This window comes from Pleurodeles waltl, chromosome 3_1 (genome assembly GCF_031143425.1).
Source record: "Pleurodeles waltl isolate 20211129_DDA chromosome 3_1, aPleWal1.hap1.20221129, whole genome shotgun sequence".
Lineage (NCBI taxonomy): Eukaryota > Metazoa > Chordata > Amphibia > Caudata > Salamandridae > Pleurodeles > Pleurodeles waltl.
In genome coordinates this window covers 1,755,444,613-1,755,457,203 of record NC_090440.1, presented here as the reverse complement: position 1 = coordinate 1,755,457,203, position 12,591 = coordinate 1,755,444,613, and the positions used below count along the sequence as shown (strand labels likewise).

The window sequence follows — 12,591 nt, the reverse complement described above, 5'->3', positions numbered from 1 at the left end:
TCCTTCAGGAGTTCCTGTAAGAGGTTTTTTCCCCAGTGTTGGGTTTTTTTCCCTCTGGGACTCCTTCTGGAGGGTACGGTCTGCTTTGGCGTAGCCTGTCAAGCTGCACCGTGGCTACTAGAAGGGGTCGCCCTTATCTGGGAGTATCCAGGACCTGTAGAAGACTTGGTGTATTCGCCAATCCGAAACCCAGAGGTGAGAAGTCCAGCGCAGTACGTGACACAAAGTTGACAAAGGCGAGACCGTCACACTCATCCTCCTAGACCTCTCCGCAGCCTTTGACACTGTCTGCCACCACACACTCCGCACACGCCTCCACAACACAGGAATTTGCCATAAAGCCTTAGACTGGCACGCCTCCTTCCTCACCGACTGGACCCAAAGAGTCCGCCTTCCACCTTTCCACTCCACCGCTACCAAGATCATCTGCGGAGTCCCCCAAGGGTCCTCCCTCAGCCCCACACTCTTCAACATTTACATGATCCCCCTAGCCAACATCCTCCGACCACACGGAATCACTATTCTCTCCTACACAGACGACACCCAACTCATCCTCTCCCTCCCCCGCAACCCCACCACCGGCAAAACCAACTTACACGCTGCTCTCCTCGACACCGCCAACTCGATGACAACTAACCACCTCAAGTTTAACTCCAACAAAACCGAGATCATCATCTTCGGCCCCAACAAAACCATATGGGACGACTCCTGGTGGCCCACCGCCCTAGGCCCCGCACCCACCCACACAAACCATGCACGCAACCTCGGCATCATCCTGGACCCCTCCCTCTCCATGACACAGCAAATCAATTCACTAACCTCCTCCTGCTTCCACACACTCCGCACTCTAAAAAAAAATCCTTCAAATGGATTCCCCCAGAGACCAGGAAGACAGTCACCCATGCACTCATCATCAGCAGACTAGACTACAGTAACCCCCTCTACGCCTGCACCACACTCAAACTCAAACACAAACTCCAGAGAATCCAGAACACAGCCGCACGCCTCATCCTTGGCCTCCCCCGCCACGAACGTATCTCACCACACCTCAAATCCCTTCATAGACAAGAGAATCACTTTCAAGATCCTCATCCACGCACACAAATCCCTCCACAACACCGGCCTGACCTACCTCAACGAAAGAGTGAACTTCCACACTCCCACCCGCAACCTTCAATCAGCCGACCTTGCACTAGCTACAGTCCCCCGCATCCAACGAACCACCACAGGAGGCAGGGCCTTCTCTTACCTCGCTCCCACAACCTGGAACTCCCTCCCCACCAACCTCCACAAAACCAAAGACCTCCTACTCTTCAGAAAAAACCTCAAGACATGGTTGTTCGAACAGTAGCCCCCCCTACAAGCGCCTTGAGGCCCTCACGGGTGAGTAGCGCGCTCTATACATTTTTTGATTGATTGAATGATTTGTGAATGAGTTACCACCAACCTAAAGTTAGTGGTCAACTGAGAATCAGTCGCAAAATATTCGTACATCCCCCTGTGTAGTGATATGTGTGTTTTGACCACTGACTTCATGTTGCACCACTTTGCACCTGGCTTAGCTGTCCACCATCACATTAGTGGTCACCAGTTACAGACTTCATTTTGTATTCAGCTTAGCCTTAGCTTCACTGCCACTTTAAAAGCTGCAAGTGTTTTTCCACGTTGTACAATGTACATTCTGTCTTGTTTTTGTACTTTTTCCCACCAAGGGCTTTGGTTGATAAGAATGTACTAAGATGGCAGTTAACGGCCTTGTTGTGGGTTGGCACCTTGGGATTGTGGCCACATCCCAACATGTTATTTTCAAAGCTAGCCAAAAGCAATCAGCATTTTTTTAATAACTAAACTTCTGCATGGTGTGATAGAAAAGGCAAAATCAAATCAGAGTCTCATAAAATGTTCTGTGTACCTTAAGCGTTTTTATTCTTTTGCCTCTTGATGCCTGGATAGTTCTAGGATTCCGTTGTTGTCATGGCTTGAGTCATTACTCTTTGGACTCGCTCTTTTCTGCATTCTTTAGTTCTTTGATGTTACCAGATTAGTAATAAATTCTTGAAGTCGATTTCCTTGTTGGCATCTCTCATTGTTACCAGACACAACATCGATAGCTAGGAAATCTTACATTCTATTTTAGGACCAGAAGCGAGGATCATACATGTGTAAAGCCTACTTACCGCCAGCAATACTACATTGCAAATATGTTTTAAGTAGCATTTCTTAAATGTTCAATCTGACAACCTAACTGCAGCATTCACATTATTCTCCAGTCTTCCAACAAATGTAATTGCTTTGGAGGACATTGCATCTCTAGTCGAATGAGCCCCGAACCAAGGAACATCAATTCTGGCTTCCTGCATGATCCATTTTATCCAGGGTTGGATTGGGAAGGTAGGCAGTCCGGCATTGGACTCGTAATACCCAGGGCAGCGGATTAGGACCGCCGGCACTGCCAGGCTGTCAGTCGGCAAAATAGTGGTCGACTGTGGTGCGTTTGCCACAGTCATAATGTGGAGGCTGGACCCCCAGACTCGTAATGAGGGCCTTGGTGTCTTCCCCAGTCCCTGCCAGGCCACTGTAATTTGGCTCTAGCATCATAGAGTACTTCCATGACGTGCACCTGGTGTTATTCTGGCCTTTGGGGCATTCTCACCTTGGGCCTCGTGTCACCTGCCTGGCCAGAAGCAGTGTCATCCGCTGGCGGGCTATCATGTTCAAATTTTGGAGGCAGTGGATAGAGTGGGACTATGCAGGGGCCTTGTGCAGTTAAGGTAAGGGGGTGATTTTGCGGCCATTGGGCCATTGTCACCTAAGTACCCCTGAAGCAGCTGTCTGCCTTTATTGACCGCTCTCTTGCAAGGCCAGCGCACTGAGACTAGTGTGGCCTGGGGAGGGGTTAGGAGAAACTGTCTTGACAGGGGGTAGGTGTTGTTATCTTGGCCCCAATGTCTTTTAGGCCTTGTTGGGTGCTTAAATAATTATATGTGGCATTATGATCAGAGCTTCCAGGATTGAGTCCCGATGTCTCAACATCCAGTGATTCTTGGCAAATTACTGAATCTCCTTAACTTAAATAGAAATTAATTTAATCTTGTGTAATATAATTGGTACTCATGTAAATGAGTTCACACTACATAAAACTACAAAAAATAATCATTACAACAAAAAATAGCCAGCCAGATTTTGCAAAGGCTGGACAATGATCATTAAAGGGAGCTCTTTTATAAAAATGCCCCTATTCCTTTTAAGGTGCTTTTTCTGTCTTTGTTTAGTTTAACTACGAGTCATGGATCATTAAGGCAGCTTTAAAAAACATTCCAAAGTACTTTCGCCTTACATTTACTATTTGAAGTACATTCTGGTCAGAGGAAAAAAAGTAGCTTTGGGTGATTTTCTTCCGTTTTGTACAGCTCAGGTGGCAACCCTAGCCAGATGAAGTGGTGTGGCCCTTAGGCTATTTTATTTCTCCCTGCTCACCCAGCCAAAATGCAGTGCTTCTTGTTTTACCAATCTCACTTGCTCTAGAAGCTTTAAAATGTGTAATTAACCAAACATTTCTTTAAAAAAAAAAAAAAAAAAAACGAGCCCAATGAGACTAAGCAGATGGTGATCCATGAAATGGATGATCCGGGAATGTAGACAACTTTTTGGGGGAGGGCCCGGGCCCGGGCCCAATTGTGATCCCAATCCGACCCAGATTTTATCCAAGTGGCAATAGAGGATGATGAAACAGCTTTAAGTTTCTTTATGGCGATAAGCAATAGTCAGTCTCTCCTGCCGCCCCTACATCTGCATTCATGTTCTCACATGCCTTAATGCAAATAACCACACAGGATTTAGGTTTGTTGCTTAAGGCTCGGTGTGAAACTGACCTGGTACATAATCTTCGCCTTTGGTCCTGACACAAACTTGGTGGAGTTTAGTCACATGGTGTTTCATTTATGTTGTATTCACAGTAGTAGATAACTGTTTCGTGGTTGTTTTTTTTTTTTTTTTTATTGCTGCTGTTAATAAAGCAATAAAAACAGAAGGCTTACCCCTCACTTTCAGTGCCAAATAAAACGATGTGATCCTATCTGGATTTCACAGTGAATAGTTTCAATCTACCTTTTTTGTTGTTTACGATTGGTTTTCTATATGGGCTGCATCCTTCTGCTCAGTGTATGTGAACTGAATGTAGTCAACGTACAAGAATTTCAACTTAAAGGAAGACGGAATGCTAAGGGCTACGACTAAATAAAATGTTTCTCTCACGACTAATATACCAATAAAATGATTATTACAAAATATGCTGATAGACTAATCAAAAAGAGGGAGGAAGATTGCGCTCCAATGTGGAAAAAGCACAGGCATTAAGAGGACATCGAGTCCACGGCGGTTTAGGCCAAATTAGTTTTATATTAAAAATATGATTCCGGCGTGCACGATTCCCATGTGTAAGAATCAACCAACTTAATCCCAGTTTTAAGACTCGATTTTTTCTTTAAGGTAGTTGAAGCAAACCGTGAAAGGGACTCCCCGTTCACACGAGTGCTTGCTTCGGAGTGCTGATTGTGGAAAGCAAGGATTGGTATAATGACAGATGCACACCACTGCACCGCCACTCATGGAGGCTGAAAGCGGCACCGGCTAACAAAAACGCCATCTTTAAATGGTGCTTCTCCGCGCCTTTACAGTAGCACAATGTTGAAAATACACTATCGCGCCCTAGGTAGCTTAACAGCTTGAGTATTTTTTCCGGGAAGCTGACAAAAGCTACCGCTCTATTTGTTTAAAATACACAAACATTTTCGGCTTAAAGTTGCGCAATAGAGTAAGTGGCTGGGTGATGAAAATGAAACGTAGGGGATTTATTCTTGCTACATAAAACCGTTTGAACAGCGTATAATACACTTGCAGACTGGAGGAAAAGTATGAGACGCCTTTCGAAACTAGCCCCCTCAGTTGTTACACCTGGGCGACGCTGTTCTAGTTTCTCTTCAGTATTGGTGGTGCTTAACGAGAGCAACCGTGCTGCTTCGGTTCCGGTAAAGGCGGATGTTGTGGACTTGCTCCTTGCACGTGTGTGCTGTTTTTTGTGGTTCGGGTTACTCGCCGGTGTCTGGTGCTGAGAGATGGGGAAGATCAAGCATGTTCGCCAGAAACTGCACGCTGCTGCCGTTCGACTGGCGGGGGAGCAGCCGGCGGGGGAAGACCCTCTGGGCAGCCGGGAGGAGCAGGAACTCTCTACCGCAGCCCGACTGCGCGGTTCCGCTGGATGGACAGCGCCCCCCGGGGGGAAGGTGAGCTGTCTGGGTCCACCTAATGCGACGAAAGAAGGACTGTAGACATAAAAGACATACTCGATGGCACTTGGATAAAGGAGTATGATGATAGTCTATTCAGTACCAGGAAAAAGAGAAAACAAAAAACTTCAGTAGCCGATTCCTTTTTTGACTTGCCTGTCTGTAAACACAGAAGAGTGTGTGGACTGATGGGTTTATATTAAATAATGTAGTTTAAGCCTGGCTTATAGGTGGCAATACTGACAAATACACAAACAAGACGACGATTTTTAAATCGTACACATTTGAGATGAGTAACACACAGAAGATAAAAGATTATGGATACCTTGACATTAGAAGAGCATCTAACGTGATGAGGCAAAGTCAGAAAGAAAAGGGCATAAAGGAAACTCAAAATTCTAACAAGAATCATAGATCATTTGTTGGAAGTGTTTTGTACATTTTTCAGGATAAAGTGTGGTGGCTTCAGAGTCCTTTTTTTGTATTAGGAACACTTTCCGAAATGTTAAGTAAGATCCTATCATAGAACGCTCCTGTTGGTCCTCATACAGATTACTTGATCTAACCAATTTTTTGTTAAAGAGAAATAATGGACGTGTCAGTATTAGTCTTGCGAAGTGTCGCTCACAGTTTACCCGAGTACCACGCATCAGGGGATAGACTAACGCATTTTAATGCTGGTGGATGCATCACTGCCCTAAAATGCATTAATTAGTCCGGGGCTTATAGCACCCCGACCACCCTGCTCCATGAGAAGCTGCATGTAAACAACAATCATGATAGCAATTACTCAGCTGTGCGGAGAGCGACTCTGTCTCGCTTGTTTACATATCAGTAGTACTGCATGGGAGCGTCCAGTCCTAGTCAAGTGACCAGATTTTGAAAAGAGAAAACCGGGACAGGTTAGACATAAAAGTAGGACTAAAGTCTTTATTCTCACTTTTATATCTGGCCTGTCCTATAAAAGTGTGTGCATGCGTGCATGCACACACACACAAGAGCAGGCAGAAGTATTTAAGAATTTAAGACTCTAGAGGTGCATGTGAAAGGAGTGCATACCTTTCCCTTCTGATTGGCAGGTTGACCTGACCTTTGTCCCAAAAACTGTGACATTTATTTCGAATAAACAAAAGCGTTCCCAGGTTGACCTGACCTTTGCCCTCAAAACCAGGACATTTATGTAAAATGAACAAAAGCGCGGGGACACAGGGACAGTCCTCTGAAATCCGGGGCTTCTGGTCACCCTATCATGTGCACCCTTTGTAGTTCCATGGCAGAGTCTGCAGCAGCTCTCTGTGATTGGCTCTGTCCCTCTGCTCATATTCCATTGGGAGTGGGGGTAGATTGAAGTGAAGTGGAGTGGGGTGGATTGGAACGGGGTAGAGTGGGGTGGGGTAGGCTGCAGTGGGGGTGAAGTGGGATAGATTGGGGTAGAGTAGGTTACATTGGAGTGGGGTAGATTGGGCAGAGTGGAGTGTGGTGGATTGAGGTACATTGTGGTGGAGTGGGGTAGATTGGAGAGGAGCTGGATAGACTGCAGTGGAGTTTGGAGTGCAGAGGGGTAAATTGTAATGGAGTGGGGTAAATTGGGCTGGGGTGGACTGGAGTGGGTAGAGGGGAGTCGGGTAGATTGGAGTGGAGTAGGTTGGATTGGGGTAGAGAGGAGTGGGGTAGAGTGGAGGAGAATGGGGTAGATTAGAGCAGACTGGGGTAGATTTGTGTGGAATGTGGTAGATTGAGTTGAAGTGGGGTAGGTTGGAGTGGGGTAGATTGTAGTGGAGTGGGATAGATTGGATCGTAGTGGAGTGAATTGGGGTAGATTGGCTTGGCGTGGAGTAGATTGGAGTGGTGTGTGGTATATTGGGTGGGGTAGATTGGGTGGAGAGGGGTAGGCGAATGGAGTAGATTGGGGTAGACTGCAGAAAAGTGGTATGGCATGGGGTACATTGGTGTGCAGTGGAATAGATTGAAGTGCTGTGGGGTAGATTAGCTTGAAGTGGGTAGATTGAATTGGGGTAGATTGGAGTGGTGTGGGGATGTATTAGGGTGGGTAAATTGGGGGTGGGGTAGAATGAGTGGAGTAGATTGGGATAGACTGCAGCAAAGTGGAGTTGGATGGGGTACATTGGTGTGCAGTGGGGTAGACTGCAGTGGGTTACAGTGGAGTGGGGTGAGTGGTTTGTCATGGCATGAGTGGTGTAGATTGGAGAGGCGTTGAGTGTTGTGGTGTGCCATAGAGTGTCTTGGAGTAGAGGGACGTAGAGTGGAGTGGCATGTCATGGAGTGGAGCAGAGTGTCATACGATGGAGTGGTGTGGCATAGAGTGGAGCGGGATAGTGTTGAGTATGCATGATGTGGTAGCGCACTGCCATTACAGACAACACATTCTCAATTGAAATGACTGTTACATTTGCACCGAAATATGGTTTTATGGCACACAAATGATAATGCGTGCAAATGTCATCACCTAGCGTATTGATGTATTTTGATCGTATTCAGATTTTTGTTTTCGCAACACTTCAGAATTACAAAAAAATGTATTCTGAAACATAAGCACAGTCCTTTTTTGTTGTGAGCTAGAAAAAAAAATCCTACACCCTCTCCTTTTGCATGGGTGCTCATCAGAACTGTCACATAAATTATTTCACTTTGAAGTCAGAGAAAGAAAAGTAAAACACCAGGCTCTGTTTGGATGACAGGCTGCTTACATTTGACTTCTTTCTTTGAATGCACAGCAAATGTGACAAGATGAAAACAAGATTTAAAGGCCTGTTTAGAAACTGAGTTTGTGGAAGAATCCAGTGTATAAGGTTTGGGCAACGAGAGCGACGAACTGAAGCTAGACAGCCTAAAGGAAATAAAGCCAACAAACAGAAAGCCAGAATATGTTAAGTTATAAACCACAAAGCCAATGCTCAGCAAAGGGCGGCATGCATTCCTAGGTCAGCTTTCTGAATGTCTCAAGATGTCTTTAGCAAACCAGACAGCTGCACTGTTTGGGAGGCTTGGACCTAAAAAGTAATGAACAGAATGTTTCACGATATCAGTTACCTCACAGAAAGATGTCACTGACTTTCAGTAGAATTTTCAGTTTCTGTGGGTAGAAGCTCTAGGGTGTACCAGGATTAAACATTATTTATAAATAATTACTTGGTGAATCAAGTGTCATGGCCACCACTCCTTACCACAGTACCTAAAAGAATTTCAATTGAAAATGATAATTTGTTATGCCACTTTCAAGATAATTTATGCATATTAAGGGTGCTAAGATGATATTAACACAGCTTAGCTGACAGTAAAGTGTCACATAAACTGGCACACAAACGACGCAGAAATGTCACATATAAGCACACTATGAACCTGGAAATGGCATACATAATCAAGCTGACCCCCTTCGCAGTTTTGTTTTATAGGTGGGTATATAGGAGGCTTATTTATAATAGACACTTTTTGACTGTTATGGACTGAAGCCTTTGTCAGTTGCTGTATGCTATAATGTGTCAGGTATTAATGTGGTTAAATATCCATTAAGATTGGATGTTTTGATGATTCACCTCCATTTCAGGCTCTGAAATAACTGAAACATTGTTGGCTCTGTGAGACATTTTTCATGGATTGGTGGGTAGGTAGTTAGGTTATTGACTGGTTCAAGTTAGGTACAAGTGCTTCTTAGTATTTTTGTTTTCAGAAGTTTTCTGAACCAGAGAAGGCTGGATGTTGATCCTATGTTCGGTTGAGGGCGTTCCAAAAGTTTAGCCTCTGGACTCCTAATGTCTCGCTTTCGTGCTCTAGTGATTTACATTTTTGTGCAGTATTCATGTGGAAGTTTGCTGTTCTGATAACACTGTTTGGGTCTGAGTTACAGTACCAATTACTTGGGGTATCCTCTATTCAAGTATGATTTGTGCATGTTGCATACGTTTTCAGATTTTTTTTCCTGGATTCCACTTAAAGCCAATGAAAGGCTTTTCAAGCTGGTTTGATTCTTTCTGTTTTTAGAGACTTAGACTTGGCCAAGCATCCTTGATCTGAACACGGTGGAGTTTATGTAGTGATTGAGTTTGAGGGAGACGTTTGTAGACTATAGTGTAGTTTCAGCAGAACTTTTTGTAGCTAGCCAAGTCACCAAGATAGAAAGATCATCATTTATAGACTTTCATGGACTAATACACCAATATTGGGCACTGAAAATGGTGAATGTCATGCTAATAAAAGTAAATAAAGGAGGGTTTAGTTTAGGTGAATAAAGACGAGAGCATCAAGCTTCAAAGCAAATAGGGACTCAACCGTACCCATAGAAACAGAAGAGCTTCAAGCTTTGACACAATCATTAAAAATTTTGTTATTTAACTGTTTTATAAAGTGTTGCTGTTAGACTTTTCATCCTTGGTGTGGTCTCCCTTAACTTTTTGCCTCTGTTCCCCAGGTTGTTGATGTGTGCTGGACTCTGATTTTGCTGTTTTCTTTACTCTGGGCACTTTACCACTGCTAACCAGTGCTAAAGTGCAAGTGCTCCTTTAACAAATGTGTATGTAATTGGTTTATCCATGATGGGCATATTTGATTTATTAGTAAGTCCCTAGTACAGAGCACTAGAGGTTTCCAGGGCCTGTAAATCAAATGCTACTCGTGGGCTTGCAGCACTGGTTGTGCCACCCACACAAGTAAATCTGCAATCATGTCTCAGACCTGCCACTGCAGTGTCTGTGTGTGCAGTTTTAACTGTAAATTCGACTTGGTGAGTGCACTCACTTGCCAGGCCTAAACCTTCCCTTTTCTTACATGTAAGACACCCCTAAGGTAGGCCCTAGGTAGCTCCAAGGATAGGGTGCAGTGTATGGATAAGGTAGAACATATAGTAATGTGTTTTATATGTTCTGACAGTGAAATATTGCTAAATTCGTTTTTCACTGTTGCAAGGCCTGTCCCTCTCATAGGTTAACATGGGGGCTACCTTTAAATCTGATTAAAGTGTAGATTCCCTTTGGGAGCAGATGGACATGTGGAGTTTGGGGTCTCTGAGCTCACAATTTAAATATACATCTTTTAGTAAAGTTGGTTTTAAGATTGTGTGTTTGAAAATGCCACTTTCAGAAAGTGAGCATTTTCTTGCTTATACCATTTCTGTGACTCTGCCTGTTTGTGGATTCCCTGTCTGGGTCAGTTTGACAGTTGGGGTGGTTGCACCTCACACTAGACAGTGTCACAGAGGAGCTGGGGTGTAGCCTGCATGTCCTGATGAGCCATCTGTGCTAGGAGGGAGGGGAGGAATGGTCACTCACACCTGAAAGGGCTGTGCCTGCCCTCACACAATGCAGTCTGCAACCCCCTAGTGAGTGTCTGGGGCCTGGCCTGGGCAAGGCAGGATTTCACATTCAAGAGAGGCTTTGCTTTGAGGTAGGCCTACTTCAAAGGAGAAATTGGGTATAAAAAGGGCACCCAAAACAACAGACTTTAGAACACTTCTGGAAACCAAGAGGAACCTCTGCTTGGAGAAGAGCTGAAGAGCTGAGGAAGAAGAGCTGCCCTGCCTGTGACTGTGCTTTGTGGAGCTATCCTGCAGTTGCTGCTTCTGCCAGAGTAAGAGGGCAAAGACTGGACTTTGTGTGCCTTCCATCTTGGGAAGATCTCCAAGGGCTTGACTTAGAGCTTGCCTCCTGTTGTTTGAAGTCTCAGGTACAGCAAATACTTCTCTTTGCCAGCATCTGGGGTCACTGAAGAGACTCTTACTCTGCCCTGTGGTGTCCATCCAGTTCCTGGGACCCTGAAAGGAGAAGCTGGCAGCCTAAGAGGAAGAAATCGATCCAAGCAACTCCGAGCTGTGGGTGTAAAATCAAAGCGCCGCCGGCCTGGTGGCTGAAAATTGACGCTCGCCTGCAACATGACCGAAGAATTGACGCACGGAGCTGGAGAAACGACGCGCATCGCTGACGGAGGCTTGTGAGATCGCAACCTGCGCTGCGTGGTTTTTGGATCATCATGCGGCTGGATTTCCGACGCAAACACCGCTGGGCGTGTAAAAACAACACAAGGCCTGCCTGGACCCGAGAGTGCTGACCGGATCGACGCATCGCTCTCCTGCGGAGAGAAGAAACGATGCGCACTGATCGAAAGGAGAAACGACACAAGGTCTCGCTCATGAGTGAAATCGACGCATCGCAAGCCCTTTTTTATGCACCCTTGCCCGTACGGGGTTATTTTTGATACACCCAAGGTACATTTTCATGCTAACAGTGTTAGTGTATGTTTAGAACTACATGAGGACACTTTTTGCTTTTTAATTGATAACTTGACTTGTGGATTTGTGTCAATTTGGTCTTGTTTTGTTTAGATAAATATTCTCTATTTTTCTAAACCTGTGTTGTGTCATTTTGTAGTGTTTTCATTAGGTTACTGTGTGTGTTGGTACAAATACTTTACACCTAGCACTCCGAAGTTAAGCCTGCTGGTCGTGCCAAACTACCAAGGGGGTAAACAGGGGTTAGCTAAGGGTGATTCTCTTTTACCCTGACTAGAGTGAGGGTCCTTGCTTGGACAGGGGGTAGCCTGACTGACAACCAAATACCCCATTTCTAACAGTTGCATTTTACCTATTCCAGTGCTCTTAGGTACATAAACAATGTGGGTAAAGCACCAAACAAAGGCAGGTGAAGCCCAGTGTGAATCAAGGGAAATCACCCACCTCCCTTGTGCGGCCAACATTTGTTAGACAGTTCCTCAGGGATTGTACCTTGGTTGAACAACTGTCTGAACAGGTCAATTTTAAGAAGTTTCCTGAAGGATAAGTAATTGGCTTCTATAGGGGTCTAGAGCTTTCCATTGTTTTCTAACCTGCACTGCCATTTGCATGTGTTGATAGCTATGTAGTCTGGAAGGCCATTGATGGATTAGGTGTAAAGGTTCTGAGATGAGATGGAACTGAGCTGCTAACCTTTGTAGATACCAATGACATTTGTTCATGTTGGCCCTGTGCATGACCTCAAGTGTGACTGATTTAAAAAAAAAAGACATTGTTTAAGCATGCAGTGAAAGAGTGTTGCTGATTCTAGAAAAAAACAAAAGGCCAATGTTCCTCAATGGTGGCGGCGTAACACGTTAGACGAGTAGATCTTTAGGCCGCCAGCTGGATGAACAAGCAGAGGCAGGGCCACCATTATTTCTGCCCTATCCATACTAAGCTTTAAATGATTCATCCTCATTCAGCTGACAACAGAGGTATGGCAGGTTTGAAAATTGGGTTGATTTAGGCCTGAGGTGGAAGAAGTTTTGTTGCAGTTTTTGTCCCATGGATTACAAAGGCCGTTCT

The 12,591-nt window shown here is 44.9% G+C and overlaps 2 protein-coding genes across 2 annotated transcripts in view; one reads left to right on the top strand and one right to left on the bottom strand.

Annotated features, from left to right (window-relative positions):
• ITGB2 (integrin subunit beta 2) overlaps positions 1-12,591 on the bottom strand; it is a 487,597-nt gene that overhangs the window by 462,035 nt on the left and 12,971 nt on the right. The gene's annotated exons all lie outside the window — the stretch shown is intronic.
• Positions 5,021-12,591, top strand: part of SLX9 (SLX9 ribosome biogenesis factor) — a 397,849-nt gene continuing 390,278 nt past the window's right edge. The window contains exon 1 of the mRNA XM_069225711.1: positions 5,021-5,282. Coding sequence (XP_069081812.1) covers positions 5,115-5,282 — 168 coding nt within the window. The 5' untranslated portion in view covers positions 5,021-5,114. The remainder of the gene's footprint in view (positions 5,283-12,591) is intronic.